Source organism: Kogia breviceps, chromosome 6, assembly GCF_026419965.1.
Source record: "Kogia breviceps isolate mKogBre1 chromosome 6, mKogBre1 haplotype 1, whole genome shotgun sequence".
In the NCBI taxonomy this organism is placed as follows: domain Eukaryota; kingdom Metazoa; phylum Chordata; class Mammalia; order Artiodactyla; family Physeteridae; genus Kogia; species Kogia breviceps.
In genome coordinates this window covers 63,598,510-63,624,825 of record NC_081315.1, presented here as the reverse complement: position 1 = coordinate 63,624,825, position 26,316 = coordinate 63,598,510, and the positions used below count along the sequence as shown (strand labels likewise).

The 26,316-nt window shown below is 37.2% G+C and overlaps 1 protein-coding gene across 2 annotated transcripts in view; it reads right to left on the bottom strand.

Moving 5' to 3' along the window:
- The window catches only part of COPS4 (COP9 signalosome subunit 4), a 36,846-nt gene extending 12,204 nt beyond the window's left edge, over window positions 1–24,642 (bottom strand). The window contains exons 1-7 of one of the 2 annotated variants that reach the window (XM_059066993.2): window positions 24,316–24,642; window positions 15,684–15,763; window positions 13,445–13,596; window positions 12,278–12,381; window positions 7,477–7,630; window positions 7,166–7,316; window positions 492–662 (exon numbers count right to left, since the gene is read on the bottom strand). In XM_059066993.2, the coding sequence (XP_058922976.1) occupies window positions 492–662; window positions 7,166–7,316; window positions 7,477–7,630; window positions 12,278–12,381; window positions 13,445–13,596; window positions 15,684–15,763; window positions 24,316–24,389 (886 nt within the window). In that variant the 5' untranslated portion in view covers window positions 24,390–24,642. The remainder of the gene's footprint in view (window positions 1–491; window positions 663–7,165; window positions 7,317–7,476; window positions 7,631–12,277; window positions 12,382–13,444; window positions 13,597–15,683; window positions 15,764–24,315) is intronic. The other variant, XM_059066994.2, reaches the window with a different exon arrangement.
- Window positions 24,643–26,316: the final 1,674 nt, after the last annotated feature.

Here is a 26,316-nt window from a genome sequence, read left to right as displayed (position 1 = left end):
TTACAAAATTCTTTCCCAGCAAAGGCAGTCTGACTTAAGCAAATACTAGGAAACATGACACCAAGTTCTATTCTTATTGGAAACACTTTCCCCTCAGTAACCTTGGGCCAGCTATTGTGCCAAATTTGCTCTGTCTAAAATAGGACTGGATAATTATGCTCTGTTACAAACTGATGTTTAAGATTAATTAAGGTACTTATCAAATGGTTTGAGTCTTTAAAAAACCAGGCGCTATAAGCCTAACCTATAATTCTTCTGCTCTTACAGTTTCCAAAAAATGCTTTATTCCACGAAATGCTTTCCAATAGAGCTACTTTATACTTCAAACTCATATCTGTGTATAATACTCATCTTCAGTCAATATTCCTTCTTTTATCAAGTGTTACATAAAAATACTACAGAAAGATATCAAGATGCTTCAAATCTAACATACGTTCTACTAGTGTAACCTCAATATTTACTACCACATACTTATAAGAAGTAATCATTACCATCAGCTGTGGTTGCTTTCTGGTGAGGCATCAGCATGGCAGCAAATTCTTGAAGTTGATTTCCTCTGATGATCCTATCTAGGTACATTTTCTCAAGGATTCCATAAGCAGCAAGTTGCTGGCACCTTTCATCCTTAAAAAGAGTAGCAAGCATCCGAGAACGCTGCTGTCCTAAGGGGAACAAATGAGTATCACATATTCTCACAATCTGTTTTTTCAATGAAAAACAATATTTTTTATGACCCCTTTTTGCCTACTAAAATATGCAGGTTGATTCTCGTTATTTCTCATAGTTATGTTCTATAAATTTGCTGCCAACACTGTATTAGTGAATACTCAACTCCTGCTCCTAGGGGATATATGGGGTTAGGTTCCATGAGCCTCTGGTCACAACATTTTTGTCAGCTGGTCAATATGTAACCTTGTTTTGTGTATTTCTGTTTAAAGGCACCACATTCAATACATATTGTTGATTCAGTAACATTGAATTCCTGGCTTACACTATAACTCATGCCTGAATTAAGCTTACCTAACTTAACACACGTAGTTTCTCCAAAAGGCACATCATAGACTTGCCACACTTACGTACACAAGATAGTACTTCAGCACTATGCTAGGGGCCATTTTAGACAGCAAAACCACCAACAAAATGCATGAAAATGTGGAGAATGTGGTATTAAATAGACCACAAAAAGGACACTTGTTTATAGTATGAGAGCTGAAACAAGGGAGAGCATCGCCTTGTTCGATCCCAGCTAGAAACATAAACAGGGGGACTCAATTTTTTTGCTGCTCTGCACATGTCTGCAAATGACTGTGAAAGCATTGTACTTTGAGTACTGATTTGGGGGTGACAAATTTTAGGAAGTAGGCAAAGTCACTAATATGGAATCGGTGAATAATGAGGATCAACTGTATATTCATTTGTGAAGACTATGATATACAATCATTCCCTCAGTATCCAATCCAATGGGGATTGGTTCCAAGACCACCCCCCAAATAAATACCAAAATCTGCAGGCACAAAAGTCACTTATGTAAAATGATATATTTGCATTACCTTCATACATCCTCCCCTATACTTTAGATCATCTCTAGATTATGTATAATACCGAGAGATGATCTATCTATGTAAATGCTATGTAAATTGTTGCTGGCACATGGCAAATTCAAGTTTTCCTTTTGGAACTTCCTAGAATTTTTTTCCCCAAATATTTTCAATCCACAGTTGTTTGAATCTGCGGATGAGGAACCCTTGGATATGGAGAGCCAACTATATGCCAAAATGTTACACATGGTTCCAGTTATAGTTGTTATTCTTCTTGCTTATCTGTACTTCTACAATAAACATGCATTCTTCCCCTAATAATAAAAAATTTATAGAAGATGAACAAACATTTCTCAGATGGGAAACTTGATTTTCATAGTTTTAATTTATACCTTCAAGGACCCTTAAATGGTGAAAAAATACATGACAACTGATGACATTAAAAACTGAACTAATGGAAAAAATATTATGAGCAAACTTTTTCTTTTTAAATTTATTTTTAGCTCTATATACTGAAAGAGCCTAATGACAGATACCCAGCATCAATGAGCATATCTAGTAACCTGATCTCACTATCCTCATTAAAAGGAACTAGAGATCCTCAAAAAATAGCTGATTTCATGTCTGGAACAGGGAAAATACAAAAGGAGCCTGAAGCATCTTTTTATGCTATTGTTACATTTCAGGCAAGTACTCAAAGACTAATGGGGCTGTGTCAAAAAGATATAATTTGATCATATTTGGGACAATTTGAGCATCAAAAAGAATAACAACTATAATTTATTGTGACACACTGAATAAATAAAAAAGAGTCAAATATACACTAATGTTCACAGCAGTACTATTACTAATAGCTAATAAGAAGGCAATAGGATAAACAAATTGTGGTATATTCACATAATGGGATACCACATAACAATGAAAATGAAGAAACTGAATGTAACAATGTGGATAAATTTCATAAAGTTGAGCAAAAGAGGCAAGACAAGAGTATATATACTATATGATTTCATTTATATAAATATAAGAAGCAGGCAAAACTAATATGTATTAACAATTGCTCTTGGGGGATAGGGGTTGGGGCCAGTGGTTAGGAGAAAGCAGGACAGAATATTTCAGGGGGCTGGTAATATTTTGTTTCTTGTTCTGCACGTTGATTACGTGATGGTGTTCATTTGTGACAATTCACCAAATTGTACACTTTTGATATGTACAGTTTTCTGTGTGTATATTATACATGCAGAAAAATAAGCTAAGAAAAAATCCACAGTGATATTTGGAAAAAAAAAACAAAAGGAGAAAAAAGGAAAGCTACTGAAGAATACTATCTAATAAATGCAGAAGAAAAGAATTAGTAAATCAACATTTTTCATTTTCATTTTATATTACACATATAATGAGTGATCCAGGCAAGGATTATTAATAGATATTAAATTATGGAAAGGAATTTGGGGAACAGGATTTTTGTAGTGTCAAAGCAGTACCCCATGAGTTATTTACAAAATACAAGGAGGACAATGTACCTTTACAATGGAATTTCTACCTTAATCAAATGAACAAACTCAGCATCACTAACAGTGGAACCAACCTGACAGTGTGTGCTCTCTGACGTGATTCAAAAGCAAGTACACAGCATCATTATAAGGTATTCTTGCTAGAAAAAAATAACCTGAATCTAATCTCACCTCTGGCTAACTTCCATTTTACAGGAAATATAGGGGATTAAGGAATAAAATATATATATATATATATATATATATATATATATATATATCAAAAACTCTAGGATGAAGGACATTTTTACCTAACAACTTCAAAGTCAGTAATTTTTCTTTTTTTAAGTGAGGCAACTATACAGTGTTGTATTGGCAGGAAAAATAAGGAAACTACTCTAGACTAAAAGAGTCTAAAGACTAAAGAGCCATAATCACCAAATGCCACACATGAAGTTGCTCCTTATTCAAGGGGAAAAAGGAAGGTATAAAAGATATTCTTGAGCTAACTGGGGCAGTGATAATATGGACAGGCTGCTAAATTCTACAGTGGAATCACTGCTAATTTTTTTAGGGATAATGATGGTATTGCAGTAATGCAGAAAAATGTTCCTGTTCTACAGAGATACATGATGATATATAAAGAGGGAGTGTCATGATGGCCTACAACTTACTTTAAAATGATACATCAAAAAATGTGTGTGTGCATATGAGAGAGAGAGAGAAAGCAAATATGACAAAAAGCCAGGAAAATTTAGAAAAAGAGTAATGAAGGGGAAGTAGATCTGCAAGATAATAAAACACTATAAAGCTATAATAATTTGAAGAGCATAGTACAAGTATATTCATAAATAGACAGGCTAATTAACGCAACAGAATACTATGTCCAGAAGTCTACTACAGTGTGCTTCAAATCAACAGGGGGAAAAAAGATGGATTATTCAATAAAGAATGCCAGGTCAAATAACTAGCCATTTAGAAAAACAAACAAACAAACATTAATTTCCTATCTCATTTCTTACACTAAAATAAATCCAACTGGATTAGGATTTATAGGTAAATTTAAGTAGGCAAAACTAATCTATACTAGTGATTACTCTTGGGGGGCAGGGGTTAGAGATCGTGACTAGGAGGAAGCATGAAGGTAAAAAATGAAACCCTAAAGCAGCGATTCTCAAAGGTGGTCCCCATGACCTTTTCAAGGGATCAGTGGTTGACACTAAATTTAGAATAACAAAGACATCCTTTGCCTTCTTCTCTGAGTTGACATTTGCACTGCTGGTGCAAAAGCAATGGTGGCAAAGATTACTGGCACCACAGCACAAATCAAGGCAGTGGCACTGGCAACAAACTATATTATGCCACACACTCAACAGTCAAAAGAGATAGTTTCACTTAAGAATGTCCTAGCAGCAGTAAAAAATTATTTTCATTAAATCTTGACACTTGAGAACATACCTTTTTCATATTTTGTGTGACGAAATGGGAAATGTACTTACAGCACTTTTGCTATAAACCAAAGTATAATGGTTGTCCCAAGGAAACAGTGCAAGCTGAACTAGTCTCTTATTCATGGAACACGTTCACTTAAAATAACAACTGACAAATTATGGTTTCCAGACTTAGGTATCTGGCAGACATTTTCTTAAAAATGAGCAGTGAGCCTGTTACCACCAATGAACAGCACTTGCTGCCCTTGATAAAATTTGAGTTTTAAAGAAAAAAATTAAAATCTCTGAAAACTTGTATCTGCCACTATGAGGCTGGCAACCTTCCAATACTTAAAGGTTTTTCTGATGAGATCAGTGGTAATACATTGGATATTGGATATTGTATAATAAAGTACATCAATATTTGGAAGCTCTGCATAAATCAGCAAACCAACATTTTCCAAACAACCAATACATGATGGTACAAAATCTTACATGGGTAAAAGATCCATCAACGTTGAAGACAGAGCAAGATTTTAACATTATAGAGTGCAAAATGTTCACTGATACGGTTTCAGATGCCACAATCCAATTAACCCATAAGAAACTACACTACTTGTCAAGTTATAGTATCAAAGACGAATACCCACGATTATCCAAAAAAAGTCACTAAACACGCCTCCTTTTTCCAACTACATATCTGTGTGAGGCTGGGTTTTCTTCATATACTCCCATCAAAACATATCAAAACAGGCTAAGAACAGAAGTACATTTAAGAATTCAATTTCTGTCTATTAAGCTAGACAATGAAAAGACTTGTAAAGTCAAAAGTAAAACAAATCCAATTCTCTAACTTTTTTTGTTTTAGAAAAAACAGCTATTTCATAAAAATGTCGGGCATTCCCTGGCAGTCCAGTGGTTAGGGCTGTGCGTTCCCCCTGCCCAGGGCCCGGGTTCGATCCCTGGTTGGAGAACTAAGATCCTACAAGCCGTGTGGTACAACCAAACAACAAAATTAAATTAAAATGTCATTTACGTTTATACCTAATAGATCTATTATTGTTACTTTTAAATGAATTAATAAATATTTTAAAATTTCTCACTGTGATTTCTAATTCAATAATCAACAGATATACCTTACATAAACAAAAGCTCTCTAGGGTTCTCAATTATTCAGAGTCTAAGGGGGTCCTGAGACCAGAGGATTTGAAAACTTAAAGTACTGGAAGAAAACATGAAAGAATTTAAAATATGTAATTTCACAATAGAGAAGACCTTTCTAAGCAAGTCAACAAAACCCAGAAGCCATAAAAGATGAAAATATTTAACTATAAAAAAATTTAAAGTTTCTGCATGGCAAAAATTTCATAAACAAAGCCAAAAAGGGGACAATAAATTGGGAGAAAAAAATTGTTAATTTCTTATATACATGAAGAGCTTTTATTAAAAAAAAAAGATAAAAACACAAAAAAATGGCTAATGGACATAAACAGATAATTCACTCAAAAAAATGGGTTTTTCAATGATTTTTTTAAACACATGAAAAGACGTCCAAGAGTATTCATGATAAATGAAATGCAAATTAAAACTAGAATGAAATACTATTTTTCTTCTACCAGGTTAGCAAGGATAAAAAAATTTGGTAATGTGTGTGTGAGTAATCAGGTTCACAACGATATTGTTGTTTAGAAGGTCTAACATTAAAGGGCAACTTATAATTTCTATCAAAATTTTAAATGTATGTACCCTTAGATTCAAGAATTTAACCTATACATATATTCATATATGTGTATAATCACTACAGCATTGTTTATAATTGACTAATTATGATAAAGCCAAACAACAGAAAATCAAAAAGAATGAGCTTTATGTAATGACATATAAAGACCACTGTGATGAATAGCCACATAAAAAAAGAAAGTTGCAAAAGTGTATCTATCATGCTATCATTTATGTATAAAAAAGATACACACTTTTATATTGAAGGAAATAAAAGAATCAGTAATAGTTCTTCAGAGTACAAAGCAGTCCATTTTATGTACTGCCTTTTCAGTAACAAAAATAAAATAAATAAGATGACTGCTTCAAAGAGAATGAAATGTGTAGTCTGAACATGTCATTAGGCTCTCAACTAAACACAGTTCAAAAACAGACATTCTAAAATGATTTAGAAAAGCCATGGTTTAGAATTATCAGCATTTCCTCTCAATGCCCTTTCCTGCTTTATAAGTTGAATGATTTACATGCTACAGTTTAGTAAAAATGAATACAGAATAGTTTATTATTTATATTTATGGAAGAAAAAGATAAGCACCAGGTCTAAAACTGAGGCTTGAAGATAAAAAAAAAAAACAACCCCAAATCAGTACATTATCGCAGCACTCATTTCTAGATTTTAATTTTCATTTCCCTTTGTCTAATTCTCACTTAATATCCATTTTTTCAGTGATATTTTAGAAGAACTAAACTTCAGATTACCTCTTAACTATTCCTAATACCTGTGGGTGATAGGCTGATAAATGCATATTTTAAAATGTCTTAAGTTAGCAATGTGCTGTTTTTAACTGTTTAAATGTATCATAATTTTATTAATAAGACATTCTCTTAAAGAATAACTCCTTGCTAAATCCTCAAATAGTAATGAACCTGAAATTATTAAGCAAAGATAACTTACTGTTCATTAAAGCATAAATGATGTATTTACCTGCTGATGCTAAGATGGTACAGTGCAGAGCATGCTTTAAGGCCTCTAGTCTTTCACTTTCGTGCACTATTGTCTTGTAAGAGAGCTCATTGTACCTTTGTGCAGCTTCAATGAATTTTCTTCTATAATCAAGAACACGTGCATAGCATACCTATAAGAGGGAAAATGTTTCAATTAGGGAGAAAAATTAAAAATAAAAAGTAAAAGAAAATTTCTATTATATAACAGCATTTATCAGATATTCTGGAGCACCTTATTACTGAAGGATTCTCCAATACAAAATTAAATTTCCAAATTAGCTCATCTGTTACCTTATAATGTATCTGTAACTGTTCATTGGTTGATTCATTCTGAAGCAATGATGCCCGATTTATGTAAGCTTCTGCCTGGACTGGATCATCATCCTCCAGATATAGCCTAGCAATCTTCAGGTATGTCTCCAGTTTATAGTCTACATTGTACTGTCTAGGGTATAACAGAAAGACACAGAGTGACTAAATATTTCAACAAGAAAATTTTGGGAGTGGTAGGAAATACATTATTTTTTCCTTATATATATTCTGTTAATATAAGGGAATCATACATTTTATTGCAGTATATTACATAGACAAGCTAAAACATATTTCCAGAATAAGATTTATTGAATTTTTATTATTTTTATCACTGTTCATATTTTATTTTAGCTTCTTCTAATCCTCAGATAATCTCACAAATCAAAGATCTTAAAAAAAAAAAAAAAAAAAAAAGCTCAGTTCAGGGACATATCATATACTACCAGGGAACTATGAACATGTACAACCATCCTGGAAAACAATTTGGCAGTATGCTCTCCAACCATCCTTTGAATCTTTAAAAATGCATATCCTCTTTACCTACTGTATTTTACCTCTAAAAACTAAATCCTTAAAAATAAATCATGGTTGTACATACATATATATGTACAGAATATTCATTTATAAAGTTATTCATAAATATCCATAATAAAAAAATGGAAATCACCCATAATCATATTTGTGGTAATCAATTAAGTTGTGGTACATAAAGATGGTAGATGCTATACAGTTATTATAATAATCACTTCTGATAATAGTCATATAAGTTTTTGCTAAGTGAAAAAATTGGATAAAACACCATCCAAATGTATTTCTATACATGTATATCAAGATAGTAATAGCAATTATCTCTGAGAATACAGGTGGTTTTCATTTTTCTTCTTTATCCCAATAGTCACATTTTATGCAAGAAATGCATAACTGAAGACTCAACATAATTCAAAACTCACATAATACAAGATTAATCCTCACAGAAAAATTAATTCTATTTACCAGCAAAAGTGGAGCCACCATTTGGCAAGAACAGAGTTTACAACTGACTTGGCCCAGCTTTGAAATTAATTCTTCAAAAATTTTTATATCAATCCAAATTTTCCATAAGTCATATATTATTTTTTTATTATATTATTTCCATTCACAACTCATATTTACATAAACTGCTATAAACAGTACCATGTTTTTTCCATTTTCATATTTTATGCCAAGATATCTATTATGTCCATTACTTTCATAATCAGAATGAATCATTTTTTAAAGAAACAGGCTCTCAATAATTTACCCAAATCACTTTAACTTGTTTAGAAAAACCACTGAATTTTCAGTTCTTGGTATCCTCACAGATAATGTTACAGTATTCTCAAAATGATAATTACTACCACTGCAAAGAACAATATCTATTTTATATTTATATCAACTACCAATGAAAATAAATCATTTGCTCTGTGCTAGGGAGAAACTGTTCCAGACAGAATAAGACCAAAGCAATTAAGAAAGCCTCCGGCCTTTTCAAACTATCCAAGAAAAAACCCAAATTACCAAGAGGCCTTAGAAAACAAAATTCAACATCTGCGTATGAATGAAGGCTTTTTCATATACTGGTTGTTTTTTCAAGGGGCATCACTGTCTAACAATTTCATAAATGCACAAAAGGCAAGATGCCTGAAGTAGTGTTTGACTTATGATCACAAATATTAATGAAGACAAAAAAGAATCCTTTATTCACCTGGTAAAAGAGTAGAGAAGTAACTGAAAATATTTTTTGTCATTCAGTTGGTATTTTTATACTTGCCAACTGAAAGAGGAAGTGTGTTTAATAATACAACCAAGAGTTTCACACCTTTCATCCTTCTATACAATATACTTTGGAGGAATGTTTCATAAAGAACTATAAATATTTTTAAAAATACATATCAGGGCTTCCTTGGTGGCGCAGTGGTTGAGAATCCACCTGCGGATGCAGGGGACACGGGTTCGTGCCCCGGTCCGGGAAGATCCCACATGCCACGGAGCGGCTGGGCCTGTGAGCCATGGCCACTGAGCCTGCGCTTCCGGAGCCTGTGCTCCACAAAGGGAGAGGCCCCAGCAGTGAGAGGCCCGCGTACCACCAAAAAAAACCCCCAAAAAACAAAACAAACAAACAAAAAATACATATCAAAGGTAAGACTGGCTGGATAAGAGTTACAAACTATCATCTTAATTTTTTCTAATTGTTTTTCCACCTCATTTTCTCTAGTATCTCAAACCTAACAATCCATTGAACCCATTGTGACTCCAAACCACTGATCCTACTACATTGTTATTGTATTTTTCCCCTTAAAGGCCTCACTTCCTCCTTACCTGGCTTAATTCCTATGGTCAATCATTTCCATCACTGAATTGCATGCGCGCTCATCTCCCTTGACCCTCTCATGCTGTCATACTTGTTCGGCGAAATCATAATGCTGGTTAAACCTAATAGTTCATCTACTCCTTTCCTGCAACCACGTAGCTGAACTCTGATGAAGAAAAACACGCAACCAATCTGACTGATCTCATTTTAGTGACTACGACCTTTAAATGAGCCTTAATGCTGTACACCGTCCCACTCTCCCAGAGAATTTTTTTTGATATTCTTATATCTCCTCAACCTCATAACTCTCACCCCCATCCACACTTCAGCTGATGACTCTGATTCCAACTTCACTAAGAGCATTGAAACAATCAAAGAAAAGAGTACTTGCACAAACTCCATCACCACATTACTAATATCTGCACCCATAAACTCCGTGTTCCTGGCTGTTACCATAGATCACTGGGACTATTCTGCCCACCAGGGAACAATCTGCAATGTCTACAGACATTTTTTTTTTTTTTTTGGCGGTATGTGGGCCTCTCACTGTTGTGGCCTCTCCTGTCGCGGAGCACAGGCTCCAGACGCTCAGGCTCAGCGGCCATGGCTCACGGGCCCAGCCGCTCCGCGGCATGTGGGATCTTCCCAGACCGGGGCACGAACCCATGTCCCCTGCATCGGCAGGTGGACTCTCTCAACCACTGCGCCACCAAGGAAGCCCTACAGACATTTTTGATTGTCACAACTAGGCATAGTGGTGTCACTGGCATCTAGTGAGTAGAGGCCACTGATGCTGCTAAACATCTGCAATACACAGGACAGCCTCCAGGACAAAGAATTATCTGATCTAAAATGCCAAGAGTGCCCAGGCTGAGAAACTCTGCCACAAATGAACTGTCCATGCTCCTATCTGAAACCTATCCCTCCACTGGATTCCTTCCCCTCTAGTCTACTCCTGCAAGAATCCTCTCCACTACTCCCCTATGTCAAATTTTTGCTTTCCACTGAGTCATAAAAGAAAAAATAATCTCAGCCTAACCTCTGCTGTCATCTTCTACCCTACTTCTCTGCTCCCTTTTATGAAAACTTCCCCAAAGAGCTGCCCATGCTCACCGTCTCCAATTCTTCTCTTCCCATTCTCTTTTAAACAGCTCCAATCAGGCTTTCACTCTCACCATTTCAGCAAAGCATCTTTTGTCAAGGTCACCAATGACCTCCACGTTACTACCCTTTACGGTTCACCTTCAACTCCTCGTCTTACTTGACCATCAACACCATGTTGATCACTTGCTCCTTCCTGATACATTTTCCTCATTTGGCTTCTGAGATATCACACTCCACATTCTTCTGGTTTTCCTCTTACCTCAATGGACAATCCTCACTTGCTGTATCTTCCTCCTGCCCCTGACCTCTTAATGTCAGAGTGCTCAGTACTCAGTGCTCTTCTCTACCTATATGCCCTCCCTTGGAGATCTCGTCCAGTCTAAAGGCTTTAAATTCCATTTATATATCAATGACTCCCAAATGTACATCTCTAGTCCAGACCTCTCTCCTAAACTCCAGACTAATATATTCAACTCCCTACTAGATATTTCCACTTGGTTATCACATGTCCAAAACAGAACTCTTGATCTTCTCTCAAAACCTATTCTTTACCACTCAGTAGATGGCAACTTTATTTTTCCAGTTATTCAGACCAAAACTCAGGACTTATCTTGGCTCTTTTTCTTGTACTCCATATCCAAGTTGTCGAGAAACCCTTAGCTTTACCTTAAAAACACATCCAGGGTCCAACATTTCTCACAATCTCCATCTCACCTGCAGTAGCCCATAAGCCTCTTAACTAATGTCCCTACTTCTATCATTACATGCCTACACTTTATTCTCAACCCAGTAGTTAGAATGATCTAACATGATCAGATCATGTCAGTCCTCTGTACAAAATCCTCCAATGGCTCCCCATTGTTTTACTTAGAAAAAAAGCCAAAGGCCTTATGATGGCTTACAGGACCCCATGTAATCTGGTACCCAATACTCTCTGATCTCACCCTCGATCACACTCCCCTTTGCTCACTCCACCCACAGTGGTCTCCCTGCTCTTCTTAAAACACTCCAAGCATGTTCCAGTCTTAGGGCCTTTGCACTAGCCATCCTCTCTGAGAGGATCTACTGAGACTCTTCCCTCAGGCAGCTCATAGCTACTCTGTTACCTCCTTCAAGTGTTTGAAAAGGTGATATCAGGACCACCCTACCACTCTAATCACCCTATTTAATAATACATCCTGTTCCCCACTTTGCCCCTTTTCCCCATAGCACTTATCACCTTCTAAAATAGTACAAATTTTACTTATTTATTTATTAAATTGTTCATTATCTGTTTCCTGTACCAGAATGTAAAACAAAAAAGTAAGTGAACAATTATACATGTTTTATATCCACTATTTACTATACTTTTGTCCTGTTTCCAAAGGAATTCCCACCAACACTTGGGCTGCATTTCTCCAATCTTCTTCTTTTTCATATATGGATGCAAGATGCTGTCTTATTGAAGCAACCTGGAATAGGAGGTATACATGTTAAATTATTTCCACTGATATTAGTAAACTAGTTAAAATAAATAGATGATAATCTATTGTGACAATGCTCTCATTCAACATATTATGCAGGCAAGTAAATAGTAAAAGTAAATAGTGAATAATAAAAGTAAATAGTAAAAGACTACCCAAATTTTTAATGAATTTTGCATTCACAGAATATCAAAAGAGTGACCTAACACATTCTGCAATGTGGATTATGGCAATAATTTAGTTTAAATATTAAGTTTTGCTTTTGTGTCACTGCATATATAATGCTGGAGTTCTACTATGTTCTCAGCCTAATCAACAATTTTACTGATTTAAAAAAATTATCTAGGGACTTCCCTGGTGGCACAGTGGTTAAGAATCCGCCTGCCAATGCAGGGGACACGGGTTTGAGCCCTGGCCCGGGAAGATCCCACATGCCGCGGAGCAACTAAGCCCGTGTGCCACAACTACTGAAGCCCACGCGCCTAGAGCCCGTGCTCCGCAACAAAAGAAGCCACCAAAATGAGAAGCCCGTGCACCACAACGAAAAGTAGGCCCTGCTTGCCGCAACTAGAGAAAGCCCGTGTGCAGCAACGAAGACCCAACGCAGCCAAAAATAAAATAAATAAATACATAAAATTTTAAAAATATATATCTAAAGAGTAATATTTGGTTCATAAAACCAAATTACAGTACATGAGCAAATGTCAGCTGGACTTAAAACATCATGATATTTATTTGATCTTACATTGTAAAATGCTGTTTGGCACACTGTTTTGTAAAAATGAAGTTGAATGATTACCTCCTTTAAAAATTTAATAGTATCTCTCAAAATAATTGCTGCTATCTCAGTTTAAAGGTCGCCACTCTAATAGCCAATATTTTATAATAACTATAAATGGAATAGAACCTTTAAAAATTGTGAATCACTATGTTATACACCTGCAACTTATAATAATATTGTACTTCAATTATATCTCAATTAAAAAAAAAAGAAACACATAATAAACAGAGTCCTAAAAACAAAACAAAAACCACTGCTCTAGGTTTTTACCTGCTCCTCAAATGAAATGACTCTAGGCTGGATCTTTTCCAAGGTGAAATGATAGATTTCTTTGGCTGTGCTATCAGGAAGGTTAGGGAGATGTGTGCAGAAATCAGTCAGCAACTGGCGAGAGATCACGAGGCTGACATTCTCATTTACCACTTGTTAAAAAAAGTAAGGGATAAGAAAACATGAGTAATTTATGTTTTCATTAAGCAATCAATTTTCACCTAAAATTAATACTAAAAATAATATATACCAGTGTACTCTTCAAAGCATTATTTAGGGATCTCCACACCCCTGTGACCTTATATTATAGAACCAGTTTTCCTTATGCTGAATTATCTGATCACTTAACAACTACACCAAAACAGTAAAAATACCACTTTTCTAAGAAACAGAAATGGCTGGGAAAAAGTTTTAACAGTTAAGAATTTTACGTCATTCTTTTCTCTTCTTTATTTTTCTACAAATTGAAAGCACTTATATTTTTATTAATGTTCTTATATTCCACCTAGCTACAAAAAAAGAGTTAAAGAAGAAACAGTGAAATAATTTTCATGAAGTTTAAATAAAGCGAGGAGTGACAGTTACTGCCACTTGTACTTTCCTGATAAAAACAACAAATAAGAACTTAGGTCAGCATTAGATGCATAGACATATTTTATGACACTGTTTATAAACATTTATGAGGTATTATTATATATGATTAAGGATGAAAACTCTGGAGCCACACTGCTTCCAAATCCTCCTGATTACATGCCCTCAGGCAAGAGACTTAATGTCTCCGTGCTTCTTTTTCCTCTTCTGTAAAATGTGGATAAGCTTGCTGTGAAGCTTAAATGCAATACACATAAAGTGCTTTAAACAATACCTGGCACACAGCACTCAGCAAATGTGAGTTATTATTATCACTATTATTACATTTTAAAAAGATGCATCATGCTTGTGAACCACTCCTTAGATAAATTAAGTTTAAATCAGTAGTTACTGGGGAAATTAATGACAGTTCAAAACTATTCAGTTGACTCAAATGATTTTAACAGTAGACTGACTGCTTTTTATGGTGGTTCACTGGATTCAAAGTTTATATAAAGATCAAAGTTTATAAAAAGCACTACTCTTTTGCTACTAAGTGCAACGGGTCTTAAAAAAAAAGCCACTCAAAGAGTTTTTCTGAAACCATTGCCAGTTTGTCTCACATTGCAGGCCCCAATTTTTTTAGGCAGTAACTGACAGGCCTTGGAACCAATCAGTTTATAGTATATTAATTGGAATTGGATGATACTGGATGTGCCTGAGAACAGTTGCATTACAAGTGCCATTAGGTACCTATAACTGTTAGAAATTACTATACAAACTAGCACTTCTCAGGGAAATATAAGTAAATAAGAACTATAAGTAAGAAAACCTAGTTTCTAGTCTGGGCTCTGCCACTGACTAACTGAATGTCCTTGGGGGGAAAAGTCACCTAATCCTGAGACTCATTTTATAATATATTATATAGGGCTATCTATACCTGCATTGTTAGTCACAAGGTTATGAAAAGGAGCCTGTGTGCTGGATAATGTGTATGAAAGCACACTGTAAACTGTAAAGCACTATCAAGTATCATTAATATTGTGAACTCAGGATAAATTCCAGCCTGAATTTTGAGTAATTTTCCAGATAACCGGATATGTTTGAAGTCAGGGAGTGGGGAAGAGTGTCTTAAAGAAGGGAAGTTTCTAGTTCCCATTCAAAAGAAATGTTCTTAACATTAACAACAGCTAACACTTATCTAGTACTTATCATGTGCCAGGTACTATTCTAAGCACTCCATTATGGATATTAACTCATTTAATCTCCCAACAATTCTACAGGGTAGGTATCATATCCCCATTTTATAGACAAGGAAAAGGAGGCACAAAGAGGTTATATAACCTACCCAAGATCACATAGCTAATAAAATAGCAGACCAGGATTTGAATCCAGACTATTCTTTTTTATCATTTGCTATATTGTCTCTCCATCAGTTGCTTTATCAATAACTATACAAAACCTTAATTGTAAACGTAACAAGGGCTTCACATTGAAAAACAATTAAATATCAAGTTGTAAGTAGTTTAAATTCTAAAATCAATCAAGCTCAATGCATATTTAATTTAATCTCAATGTAAATTATATTGACAATTTGTTATAAAACAAGGCTTGAGCAAACTTTTAAGTCAGTAATACAAGGCAAACACGGAATTTTCATTCCACTTACTTGCTTCCACAAAAGCTTTCAAAGCTTCTAGTTGTTCTGCCCCAGATAACTGAATGGCTTTTTCCAGGATCTGACGATACCTAAAACAATACCAAAAAGAAAAAGTGTTTAGAAGGCACTATATAGTCTAATGCTAACTTTGATGTTTGTTCATTTCTATTTACCCTGGTTTCTTTCATAGTGCTCTAGTTTGTGGTTTTCTTTATAGTACACTACAGATTTTTTTTTTTTAAGTTTCCAGTCCATCACAAGAAACACTAAATCTGTAATTCAAAGTGCTACTTCTTGTAGTTTTCTTTACAGTATATCACCATTTTTAAAGTTTTCATGTCTATCACAAAAAGAGTAAATCTAGGTTAATGGATCTAAGGTGCAATTTTTTCTTTCAAGTTTTAGTTTTGAATTTAAAACTTCAATTTTCTTTCAAGTGCCTCAAAAGATAAGCTATATTTCCTTCACTAAAGTACACACAAGAACATTACTTGAGGTGGCCCAGAACCTTTTCCTTATGGACCTAATGAATCTAGGGTTACCAACAGTAGGATAATGTTGACTATGCAATGAAGCCAAATATTAGAGATTAAATGTCTTAGTGTGTACAAAATACATTCCACCAAGCCAAATGTCCTGACAGAACATCCTTCAGTGTCTATTAGTTCTTTATTTGCATTCAGTTCCAATAACTATTCTGCCTAATATTCATGATCACACAAAATTCAAATCAGCGTTCTACAAATGATGGGGAAATGTTAAAAACAAGAACACTAACAATTATTAGGCAATGGTAAGTTCCTTCCTAAACTGTAAGCTCCATGAGGACAGGGATTTTTGTTTTGTTTACTGCTATATATACAATGCCTAGAAGAGTACTTGGCACATCATAAGGACTCAAAGATACAGCAGTATTAGTAACATTTTATTTCTTAAATTGAGTGGTTGGTACATTGGTATTATACTATTCTTTATCCCTTTTGTTTGTCTCAATCATAATATTTATTAAAAGCATTAGTTAATGCATTTTATAACCTAATTGCAATTATTCAGAACATTATCCAGAATATAGTCAAGAAATAAAAATATACAAATAGGGCCCAAACACATTCAAACTTATGACTTGTATTTGTAGGGCACACCCTCAAGCTACAATTCAGCACTTACTGATTCTCAACTCATACAATATTCTCACAGCCTTGGTTCTAGGATTTCTCAAAACTGCAGTGAATCAAACTGGCTTTGTAAGAAAGGTATACTGACAGAAAAGACAGCTAACTCCAAAAGAAGAGACAAACAATTCCAAGAAAGCAAGGAAATATCATCAAGCTTTAAAATAAAAAATTGTCATTTTAAAAACTGCTACATTTGAGGGATGAAATACAGTTATCTAAAAATTTATTTACATTGACTATCTCATTGGGAGTTCCCCGGTGGCCTAGTGGTTAGGATTCGGCGCTTTCACTGCCGTGGCCCAGGTTCAATCCCTGGTCGGGGAACTGAGATCCCACAAACTGTGCAGCGTGGCCAAAAAAAACAAAAAAAACCCCCTCATTCTCTCTCTCTACATATATACACACACATATACACATACATTTTCCATATCTATACTTATACATTTACTTTATTGCCCTGGGCATGGTTCTAGTTAATGCACTCAATGGTTTATTAGTTCTTTTTTAGATTGGCTTATTTTTCATAATCAATTAAATGAAGACTATGGCTAAACCCTCTTACTCTTAAATCCCAGTTATTTTATACTAATAATATTGTATTCAAAGATGACAATGTCTCACTTATAAAAATTTGCTAATAATTTAAGTTTTAATATATAGTTTCATAACTTATCAACTAATCTGTATTGAGAACACCAAAAAAAATCTAAATCAATGGAAAAGATGGAAAAGTGACTGATGTGGAGAACATGACAAGTACCAAATATTTTTTCATTAAAAAATATTACGGAGGAAAAGAAACTTAATTAAGGCACCTTGCATCTGTCCAATCCATTCATCATCATCAACAAATGTTTATCGAGCATCTATTATGTATATGAACTAAAGTTCAGTATGTCAATTTCTGATTTCTTGGTACTTGAAAGGAATCTGGAGGTAAATAAAACATATACACATGAAAATGTACCACAGTCACTATCTATGCTCAAAATGAGTGTAACAGGTATGTATTCACAGATCTTTCATTTACAGTAATGGTGAAATAGATATTGGACCAATCCTGCCTCCAAAACAACATAAAAAGTTGAAAGAAATGAAAAACAAATTTTAATACCATAAAATCCTAAAGAGAAAGAGTAAAGAGAAGAGACTAAGAGCGCAAAGACATGAACCATAGCTTCTGCCTGAAAGCATTTGCTGACTGTGGAAAGATAGCTGAGAGGCAGAGAGGCACTTCTGCTGGGGAGAAGTGGGCTCGGCTCTGGGGTGTTCTGCCATCTGCTGGAAACGCTGAAAGGCAAGTTGCAATTTCCGGCTGACTGATAAAACTAGAACAGGGATCTAAGGTTTTTTACCTGCCAAAGGAGGAAACACTAGCACTTTGGAAGCACGGTTACAAATTCTATTCCAAGAATCATCTAGTAAGACCAATAAATTTGGAAGCCTTGGTCCTAGACTCCTAACCCTGTCAGGTGTCCAGCAGAAGGAAATGAAAATCCTCCCTGAAAGGTAACATCATAGACCTCCAGTTGTTTCTAAAAATACATTTAAAAATAATTTGCCCCAAAACAAACGTTACAATGCATAGGACAATATTAGCTGGAATCAACAAAAACAACAGACAATAGCAACAAACAGGGACTCCAGATACTGTAGTTACCAAAAAGACTGAAATACACTTATGTTTATCAAGTTTATAGAGACAAACACAAGCTTTTAAAAAGTTTCAGCAAGAAACTAGGAACCATAAAAAGTGTCATTTGAAAAAAGAATTTTGAAATTCGGTGTAGTTCTTAACAGCAGACTAGACACATTGACGAACTGACAAACTAGAAAGTAGGAGAACTTATCCAGAATAAAGCCTTGAAATGGAAAGTACAGAAGACAGAGTAAGGGGCACAGAGGTCACAGTAACAAGGGCTAACAAGGGTTTCACCCGGGTCCTAGAGGAGAAAATAGAATGGAACAGAGGCAACATTTAAAGAGAGAGAGCTAAAAACCTCTCAGGACAATGATCCAATCCATTGATTCAAGAAACACAATGAAGCTTAACCAGGATAATGCGGTAGAGCAGTGGTCCCCAACCTTTTTGGCACCAGGGGTGGGTTTCATGGAAGACAATTTTTCCATGGAAGGGGTGTTCTGGGGAGTGGCAGTGGTTTAGGCGGTAACGTGAGCAACAAGGGGCGATGGGGGGCGGCAGATGAAGCTTCGCCCGCCGCTCACCTCCTGCTCTCCTCTGCGGTCCGGTTCCTAACAGGCCTCGGACCCTTAGCGGTCCACCGCCCGGGGGCTGGGGACCCCTGCAGTAGAGGATTTACAAAAATTGCCCACAATTCTTTTACTCTCTGTATCTATGCCTCTTTGCAATGTGACTTCGTAACTCTTCACATCAAGAGGTAGAGTTTATCTCCCTACCCTTTCATCTGGGCTTGTTTTGACCAATAGAAGGCAACAGAAATAGAAGTAAAGTGCCGTTCCAAGCCTGGAGTTTAAAAGAATTTGTCTTGACCTGCTGGAACGCGGCTTTGCCACATGAATGAGTCCAGGCCGACCTATTGGATGATGAGATATGTAGCCCAGTCACCTGCCACCGCCCCAGCCAACAGAGAAGCAGAGCTGCCTACCTGACCTGACTGCCTACATGTAGTTGACTACAAGTGCACCTGGAGTCCCTGTGGAACCAAGACCACGTGGAATAGGGAAGAATCAAACCAGCTGGTCCCAGCCCAAAGTACCAAACAACAGAACTATGAGCTAAATAAATGATTGTTGTTTTAAGCCATGCAGTTCTGGGGTGGTTTATTTCACAGCAAAAGCTAATTGACATAGATAAGTAAAATCAAATCCACAGACACATCATAATGAAGTTGTAGAATATTAAAGACAAAATCTTACAGCTAAGTGCTAATATAATTTTTTAGAAGACAGAAATAATTTCCTAATGAGGTTGATTTTTTTTTAACATCTTTATTGGAGTATAATTGCTTTACAATGTTGTGTTAGTTTCTGCTGTATAACAAAGTGAACCAGTTATATGCATACATATATCCCCATATCCCTACCTCTTGCATCTCACTTCCACCCTCCCTATCCCACCCCTCTAGGTGGTCACAAAGCACCGAGCTGATCTCCCTGTGCTATGCAGCTGCTTCCCACTAGCTATCTATTTTACATTTCGTAGCATATATATGTCAATGTTACTCTCTCACTTCATCCCAGCTTACCCTTCCCCCTCCCCGTCTCCTGAAGTCCATTCTCTATGCCTGTGTCTTTATTTCTGTCCTGCCGCTAGGTTCATGAGAACCATTTTTTTTTAGATTCCATATATATGCGTTAGCATATGGTATTTGTTTTTCTCTTTCTGACTTGCTTCATTCTGTATGACAGACTCCAGGTTCATCCACCAATGAGGTTGATCTTTAAGCTGTCTAAATATTTGGATTTAGTGCTAAATGGGAAAGAGTAGAAGACAGAAATTCTAGGCAAAAAAAATTAGTCTGAAATGCAGTCCAGTTTGCTGAAAGTAACATCAAACCAAAAGGTAGGTGTTTCGAGTTAAGGGCTCTGAGCCAAGCAGACAGACTGTATTCTGCCTTTGTCACTAGCTATGTGACCCCAGAGCAAAGGGTTTCTTTTCACCTCTGTTTTCTCACATGTAATGTAAATACTAACACCTACTGTTTTCTCACATGTAATGTAAATACTATCACCTACTGTTTAAGATTTTTAAATGTAAGTAAAGTTGTGCTTGGCATATGGTAAACACTAGATTTTAGGGAACTCCACTCTTCAGATGGGAACCGCTGAAACTTGTGTGTGGGAATAAGAGAGAACCAGAGAACCTGTGTAAGAAGGGGCCTTTGAGGTCTGACCTCTGTTGTGTGTGTGTATCCTCTATTTTTTGACAATTCTATTCCACTGTATTACTAGAAAGCTGTGATCCAAAGTCTACCTCTGTGAGGTAGAAAAGTCCATTTTCTTTTCTGCAAAACAGATTTTTTTTTTTTTTTTTGCAGTACGCGGGCCTCTCACCGTTGTGGCCTCTCCCGTTGCGGAGCACAGGCCCCGGACGCACAGGCTCAGAGGTCATGGCTCACGGGCCCAGCCGCCACGCGGCATGTGGGATCTTCCCGGACCAGGGCATGAACCCGTGTCCCCTGCATCAGAAGGCGGACTCTCAACCACTGCGCTACCTTGGAAGCCCCAAAACAGCTTTTTTAATAGTCAAGGGCAGCTAAAAGGTCTCCCTTTCTTGCCTTTCTCCAGATTGACAGCTTTTTGTAAAATGAAGCATTTAGATTTCAAAGGCCTGATATTTTCCTCTGAGTACCCTCCATACCACAGAACTGGGAAGGAAAAAAAAAAGGGTCATATTTATATAGGATTGACTCAACAAAGACATGTAATCCATGACCTCAAACCTGCCCTCAGAGATAACATTCTAGTTGGAAAAGCAAGAAATAAAAAGACAAAACAATTAAGTGCTATCATAGAGGTAAACATAGGATGCCACTGGGCATGGGAAGAGCAACTAACCAGGTCCTCCATGTGTTGATGGTTGTTCAGAGAAGGTTTTTTGGAAGAAATAACATCTGAACTGAATTTTGAAGAACCACACAGGTTTTAGCCAAGTGAATAAGATAAGCTATCACAACAAATGCTCCCTCTCTCAAGGCTTTTCGCTTCTTCTAAAACTTTATATGAGATAACGAACACAATGCATAATATGTACAAAAACAGTCTATATAATTTGCAAAAACTGCTTCTCATGTGACAATTTCTTACATCAATTTCAGACTGTTGTGTTATTTCATAGTTATGGGAAAGCATTTCTAATGGAAGTTTTGACAAGAAAAGCAGTGTAGTCTGGTGGGTTAAAAATGAGCTTTTTAGAGTAGACAAACCTGGTTTCAAATATATGCTCTGCACCTTTCCAGCTATTCATTGAGTCAACCAATATTTATTGAATAACTACTGTTATAGATATTCTGCAAATTGCTGGTAACACACAGTATCAGTATTTTAAAAAGGAATTTACTCCATTCCTTCTTAATATGGAATCCTTTGTTACTCAGCTCCTAACATAAAGCCTAAAACAACTGATATATTTCAAGAGTATTTCTCTCATAAAGCATGTAGCTGGCAGAACTGTTTTCTTACTAAAATAAATATGACACGTTCTTGCCCAGATAGGACCAGATATGTACCCATAGGCAAGGCCAAGACTTTCCTCAGGAAGCACTGGCTATCAGTTATCAAGCACATTATTTTATTTAATCTTCATAATAATCCTGTGTACTAGATTGTTACAGTAATGGCATCCAGTGTAACTTGGCCACTCTTCCCATAAAGAGGTAGACTCCATTTCCCTGCCCCTTGAATCTGGCCTGGTTATGTGACTTACTTTAACCAGTATTTGAGAACTGATGTTGTGAGACTTCCAAGGGTAACTTTAAGAGACCTTGCAGCTTCCACTCTCACCCTCTTGGAACACTCCCAAGGCCCTGTAAGGAATCCTCATCTAAACTACTGAATGAGAGGCAGTGTGGAGAGAGACCCAGCCAACAGCTAGATGTGTATGTGAGTCCATTTTAGCCCCACCAACTCCAGCTGAGCTGCCAGTTGACTGCACTTGTATGAGTGGGCCCAGACAAGACCAGCAAAATAGCTCAGTAGACCCAAAGCATCTTGAGAAATTATAGTTGTTTTACACCACTAAGTTTCTGATTTGTTTACAAAGCAGTAAATAACTAAAGCACCCAATAAGGTGGATACTATTGTTTATCTGCAATTCAAAGCAGAGGAAGTAAATGCTTAGCTTAAGTTTCAGAATCCTGCAAATACATGAAAACTTTATCTCTTCTGATAGCTTTTTTTTTTTTTTTTTTTTTTTTGCGGTACGCGGGCCTCTCACTGTTGTGGCCTCTCCCGTTGCGGAGCACAGGCTCCGGACGCACAGCCTCAGCGGCCATGGCTCATGGGCCCAGCCGCTCAGCGGCATGTGGGATCTTCGCGAACCGGGGCACGAACCTGTGTTCCCTGCATTGGCAGGCGGACTCTCAACCATTGCGCCACCAGGGAAGCCCAGACTAATGCACTTATTTTTTTCACCAAAACAAAAAGGAGAGCAGGCATGGAAAAAAAATATAAGCTAGTTTTACTTTCATCCAAATCTATTAAAATTACATGCAAAACGGATTGAGCTATGAGACATATTCAGTTTATTTCCAACCCAGGGATTATTACGTCAATACGTATTTACTAACTGCTTAATAATAATAATAGTAACAACGACAATCCTATGGCTGTTTCTAAGTGTCAGGTACTGCTCTAAGTGATGTAAGTGTGATTTAAGTGCATATACACACACATACTCATTTTGTCCTCAGACAGGATATATATAATCATCCCATTTTCCTGAGAGGGAAATTGCCCCACAAAGTAGTTAAGCCCAAGATACACAGCTAAATTTCCCACTGATAAAGTAGATTACCTTTACCACCAGACAAAAAGCATTACAGCCTACATAAAACAAAGTCAAGGTTTCAGCGGCCAGGTTAGAGCAGTCATATACTATTGAATGGATCAAAGTGATCTCAGCCGTCGGGATGTAAATTGGGTCAACTTGAGAAGCACACTTTAAACAGAATGCATGTTCATTACAAAACAAAAAACAAACCAGTGCTGTGAAATCTACAAAGAGAAAACTGACATCTATCTGTCTGTCTGTAACTAACACTGCTTGCAGGGCAGGCACATATCACAAATTTTAAGTTGGAGTGCACCTAAGCCTTCCACGCAAATTCCGACCAAATTCCTAAACAATCCAGATCCCTGCAAACATCACTACTCTAGACATCCCGACCCATGTTATGGTGACATGCCGCCTACGTGCCCTTCTTCAGAGTTGGTGGCGGAGAGAGAGTACCCAAAACACAACCCACAGAAGATGGTTCAAGTGGCTCTGAACGACAAGATAGCGGCCATACCTCCTCAGCCCCCTCAGCCTCAAGAAGCCAGCTCCCCGGAAAACTCTACACCAAGGTCCCAGAATATAAATTTCCCTTCAATCAAAAAGAAAAAAGGGGGGAGCAGAGGCAAAGAGAGGCCAGGATTCAGTGTGAGAGGCCGGCCGGCGATGGGAACGGGAACCAGGTAAGGCTTAGAAGGCCATGGAAGCAGTCGTCCCACAGACCGCGCTTCTAGAATCTTAAGATACCAGAAAGGATGCCATCAGGGACTGCAAACGTTGACAGTCACCCCAGATCTACGGTCCTGAGGGCTCTTTACACAAGGTCCCTTCCAGTTTTCTGCTGCTTCCAACATCTGCCTACACAACCGACCTCAGGCCCGCCCCCTTGGTCATCAGGCCCGCTCCTAGCCTCACATCCGAAAGCCGCCGTCAATCCAAGGAGAACAAGTCTCTGGATTACTCTCCACCCAGGCCGCTGGGAAATACTCACTTGCCCGCCAGATCTTTATGAGAGCCGCTCGAATTCATGAGCTGGGCCAAATCCTGTCGCACGGCTGCCGCCATCTTTCTCCCAGCTCAGCGAAGGTTGCGGGGCTTCTCACTGCCAAAAGAAAACGAGTGTAGTCCTCCAGAGTGCGGCTAGAGGGAACCCGAGATGCCACAGAGTAGCGCCTGTGTGGGCCAGACCGCCGAGAGTGGGAGCCTGCGTTAGGCCCGCCCCCAGGGTTGAGTGACGCGAAGCTCCACTCCTCAAGTCCGAGGCCGGCCCGGGCTTCTCTCACAGGCTCAGGCTCGCACGCTCCCACTTCGGATTGGCGGATGAACTCCAAGAAGCTGTGTCACTTGTGCAACCCCAATAAGTGCCCGATACGCAAAACTACCGGATTTTCATCAAGTTCCGAGTCTCACGTCGGTGGTTTACCGTTCCTTGTTCTTTAAGGCAGCCGTTAACTACCCGTGGTAAAGAACGAGTTGGTTTTGGTTATAATTCACCACAGACCGGTACTTTTTGTAAAGTACAATAAAAAAGGTCCCCATTCCCCTTCCCACTCTGCCCCCTTTATATAGGTTGATCTTACCTCCCAGTTTGTCCAGGACAGTGCCATTTTCCATCTGTTGTCCTGGAGTAATTATTAATAACATGCCCTTTCACTCTACCAACTGTTCCATTTGGATGACAAATTATATGATCACCTTACCTTGATATGTAATTATATTCATTACTTATGTATCCTTATAGAATTTGTCTGCAATTTTTTTCTGTCCTTTCTAGCTTTCGCAAAAGATAGCACATTGTGCTCTTGATTTTTTTCTCTTCTTGAAGATTTTACCATGTAAGTCCAGAGAGCTTCCTCATTTTTTAGAGCTGGAGAGCATTACATATAATGAAGGGATGCCATGGTTCATTTAATCCGTATAGCTAGACACTTAAGTTGTTTTTAATCAATCAACAAATGCTTCAATGAATAAGCTTGTATGTACATCATTTTATATGTGTACAGGAAGAATACATTCAAGAAGAGAGTCAAAGGGTAGATGTACTTACAATTTTGAAAGATATTACCAAATTGCACTTTATAGGAATGGGACCATTACAAGCAGCAATACATAGGAGTGCAAATTTCTATAGCCTTGCCTACAAAGGATGTTAAACTTTTGAATTTTTGCCACTTTACATGTGAAAAGAAGCATGTTCCCTCTTTTGGGAAGGGGAAAGAAAAGAAGACCAGAACAAGGAAATTCTTTGAGAAAGTAATGTGGTGATTACCCACATCAATTCAGATCTCACTCCATTGTTAAGAACTTAGTCAAATCACCATGCCTGGCAACAATGAGACTGGAAACTTAGTTTCCTTTTTCCCGGGAAAAAGGAAAGGATGGTTTTGGAGGGACAGTCGTCAGTCTTTACTGCCATCTGTCCCTCTGACCATAATATCTGTGTGTATCCTTCTTGTAATAGAACACTCATCTCTAAAGAAGAGTGTTCAATTTCCCAATTCAGTTTCCATAGCAGCTTAAAATCCAGGATGTCTGATGATGCACAACCCTCTCCATCAGGTTGGGATGAAACTTTTCATGGCACCAACACATATACACTATAAAACATATTATCTACCTCATGCACAAACATGTAATACAAAACAATAGTGGAGCAAGAACAGGAGGAACAGGATAACCACAGTTACAGCCCAGAAAAAGTAAGAGTGGGAAACACAGCAGTTACTTGTCCACAGCAATGGTAGAATCCTGGGCAGGAATTATGAACACCCACTACCCTCGTTAGACCCTAGTAGTGTATTTTGAGAGGATCATTGCATTGTTCATTGTATTCTGTGAGCCTGAGCTTTGCCCTCTGAATACAAGTTAACTGGATGTTGGAGAGTAGTCCCTCTTTAGGGAAATGTTTTAGAGCTTGAACAATTGAGGGAATTTGTAGGCCAGGTTTATCAATGTTGGGTTTTTTTTAACATAATTTCACTGAATAGTCAGT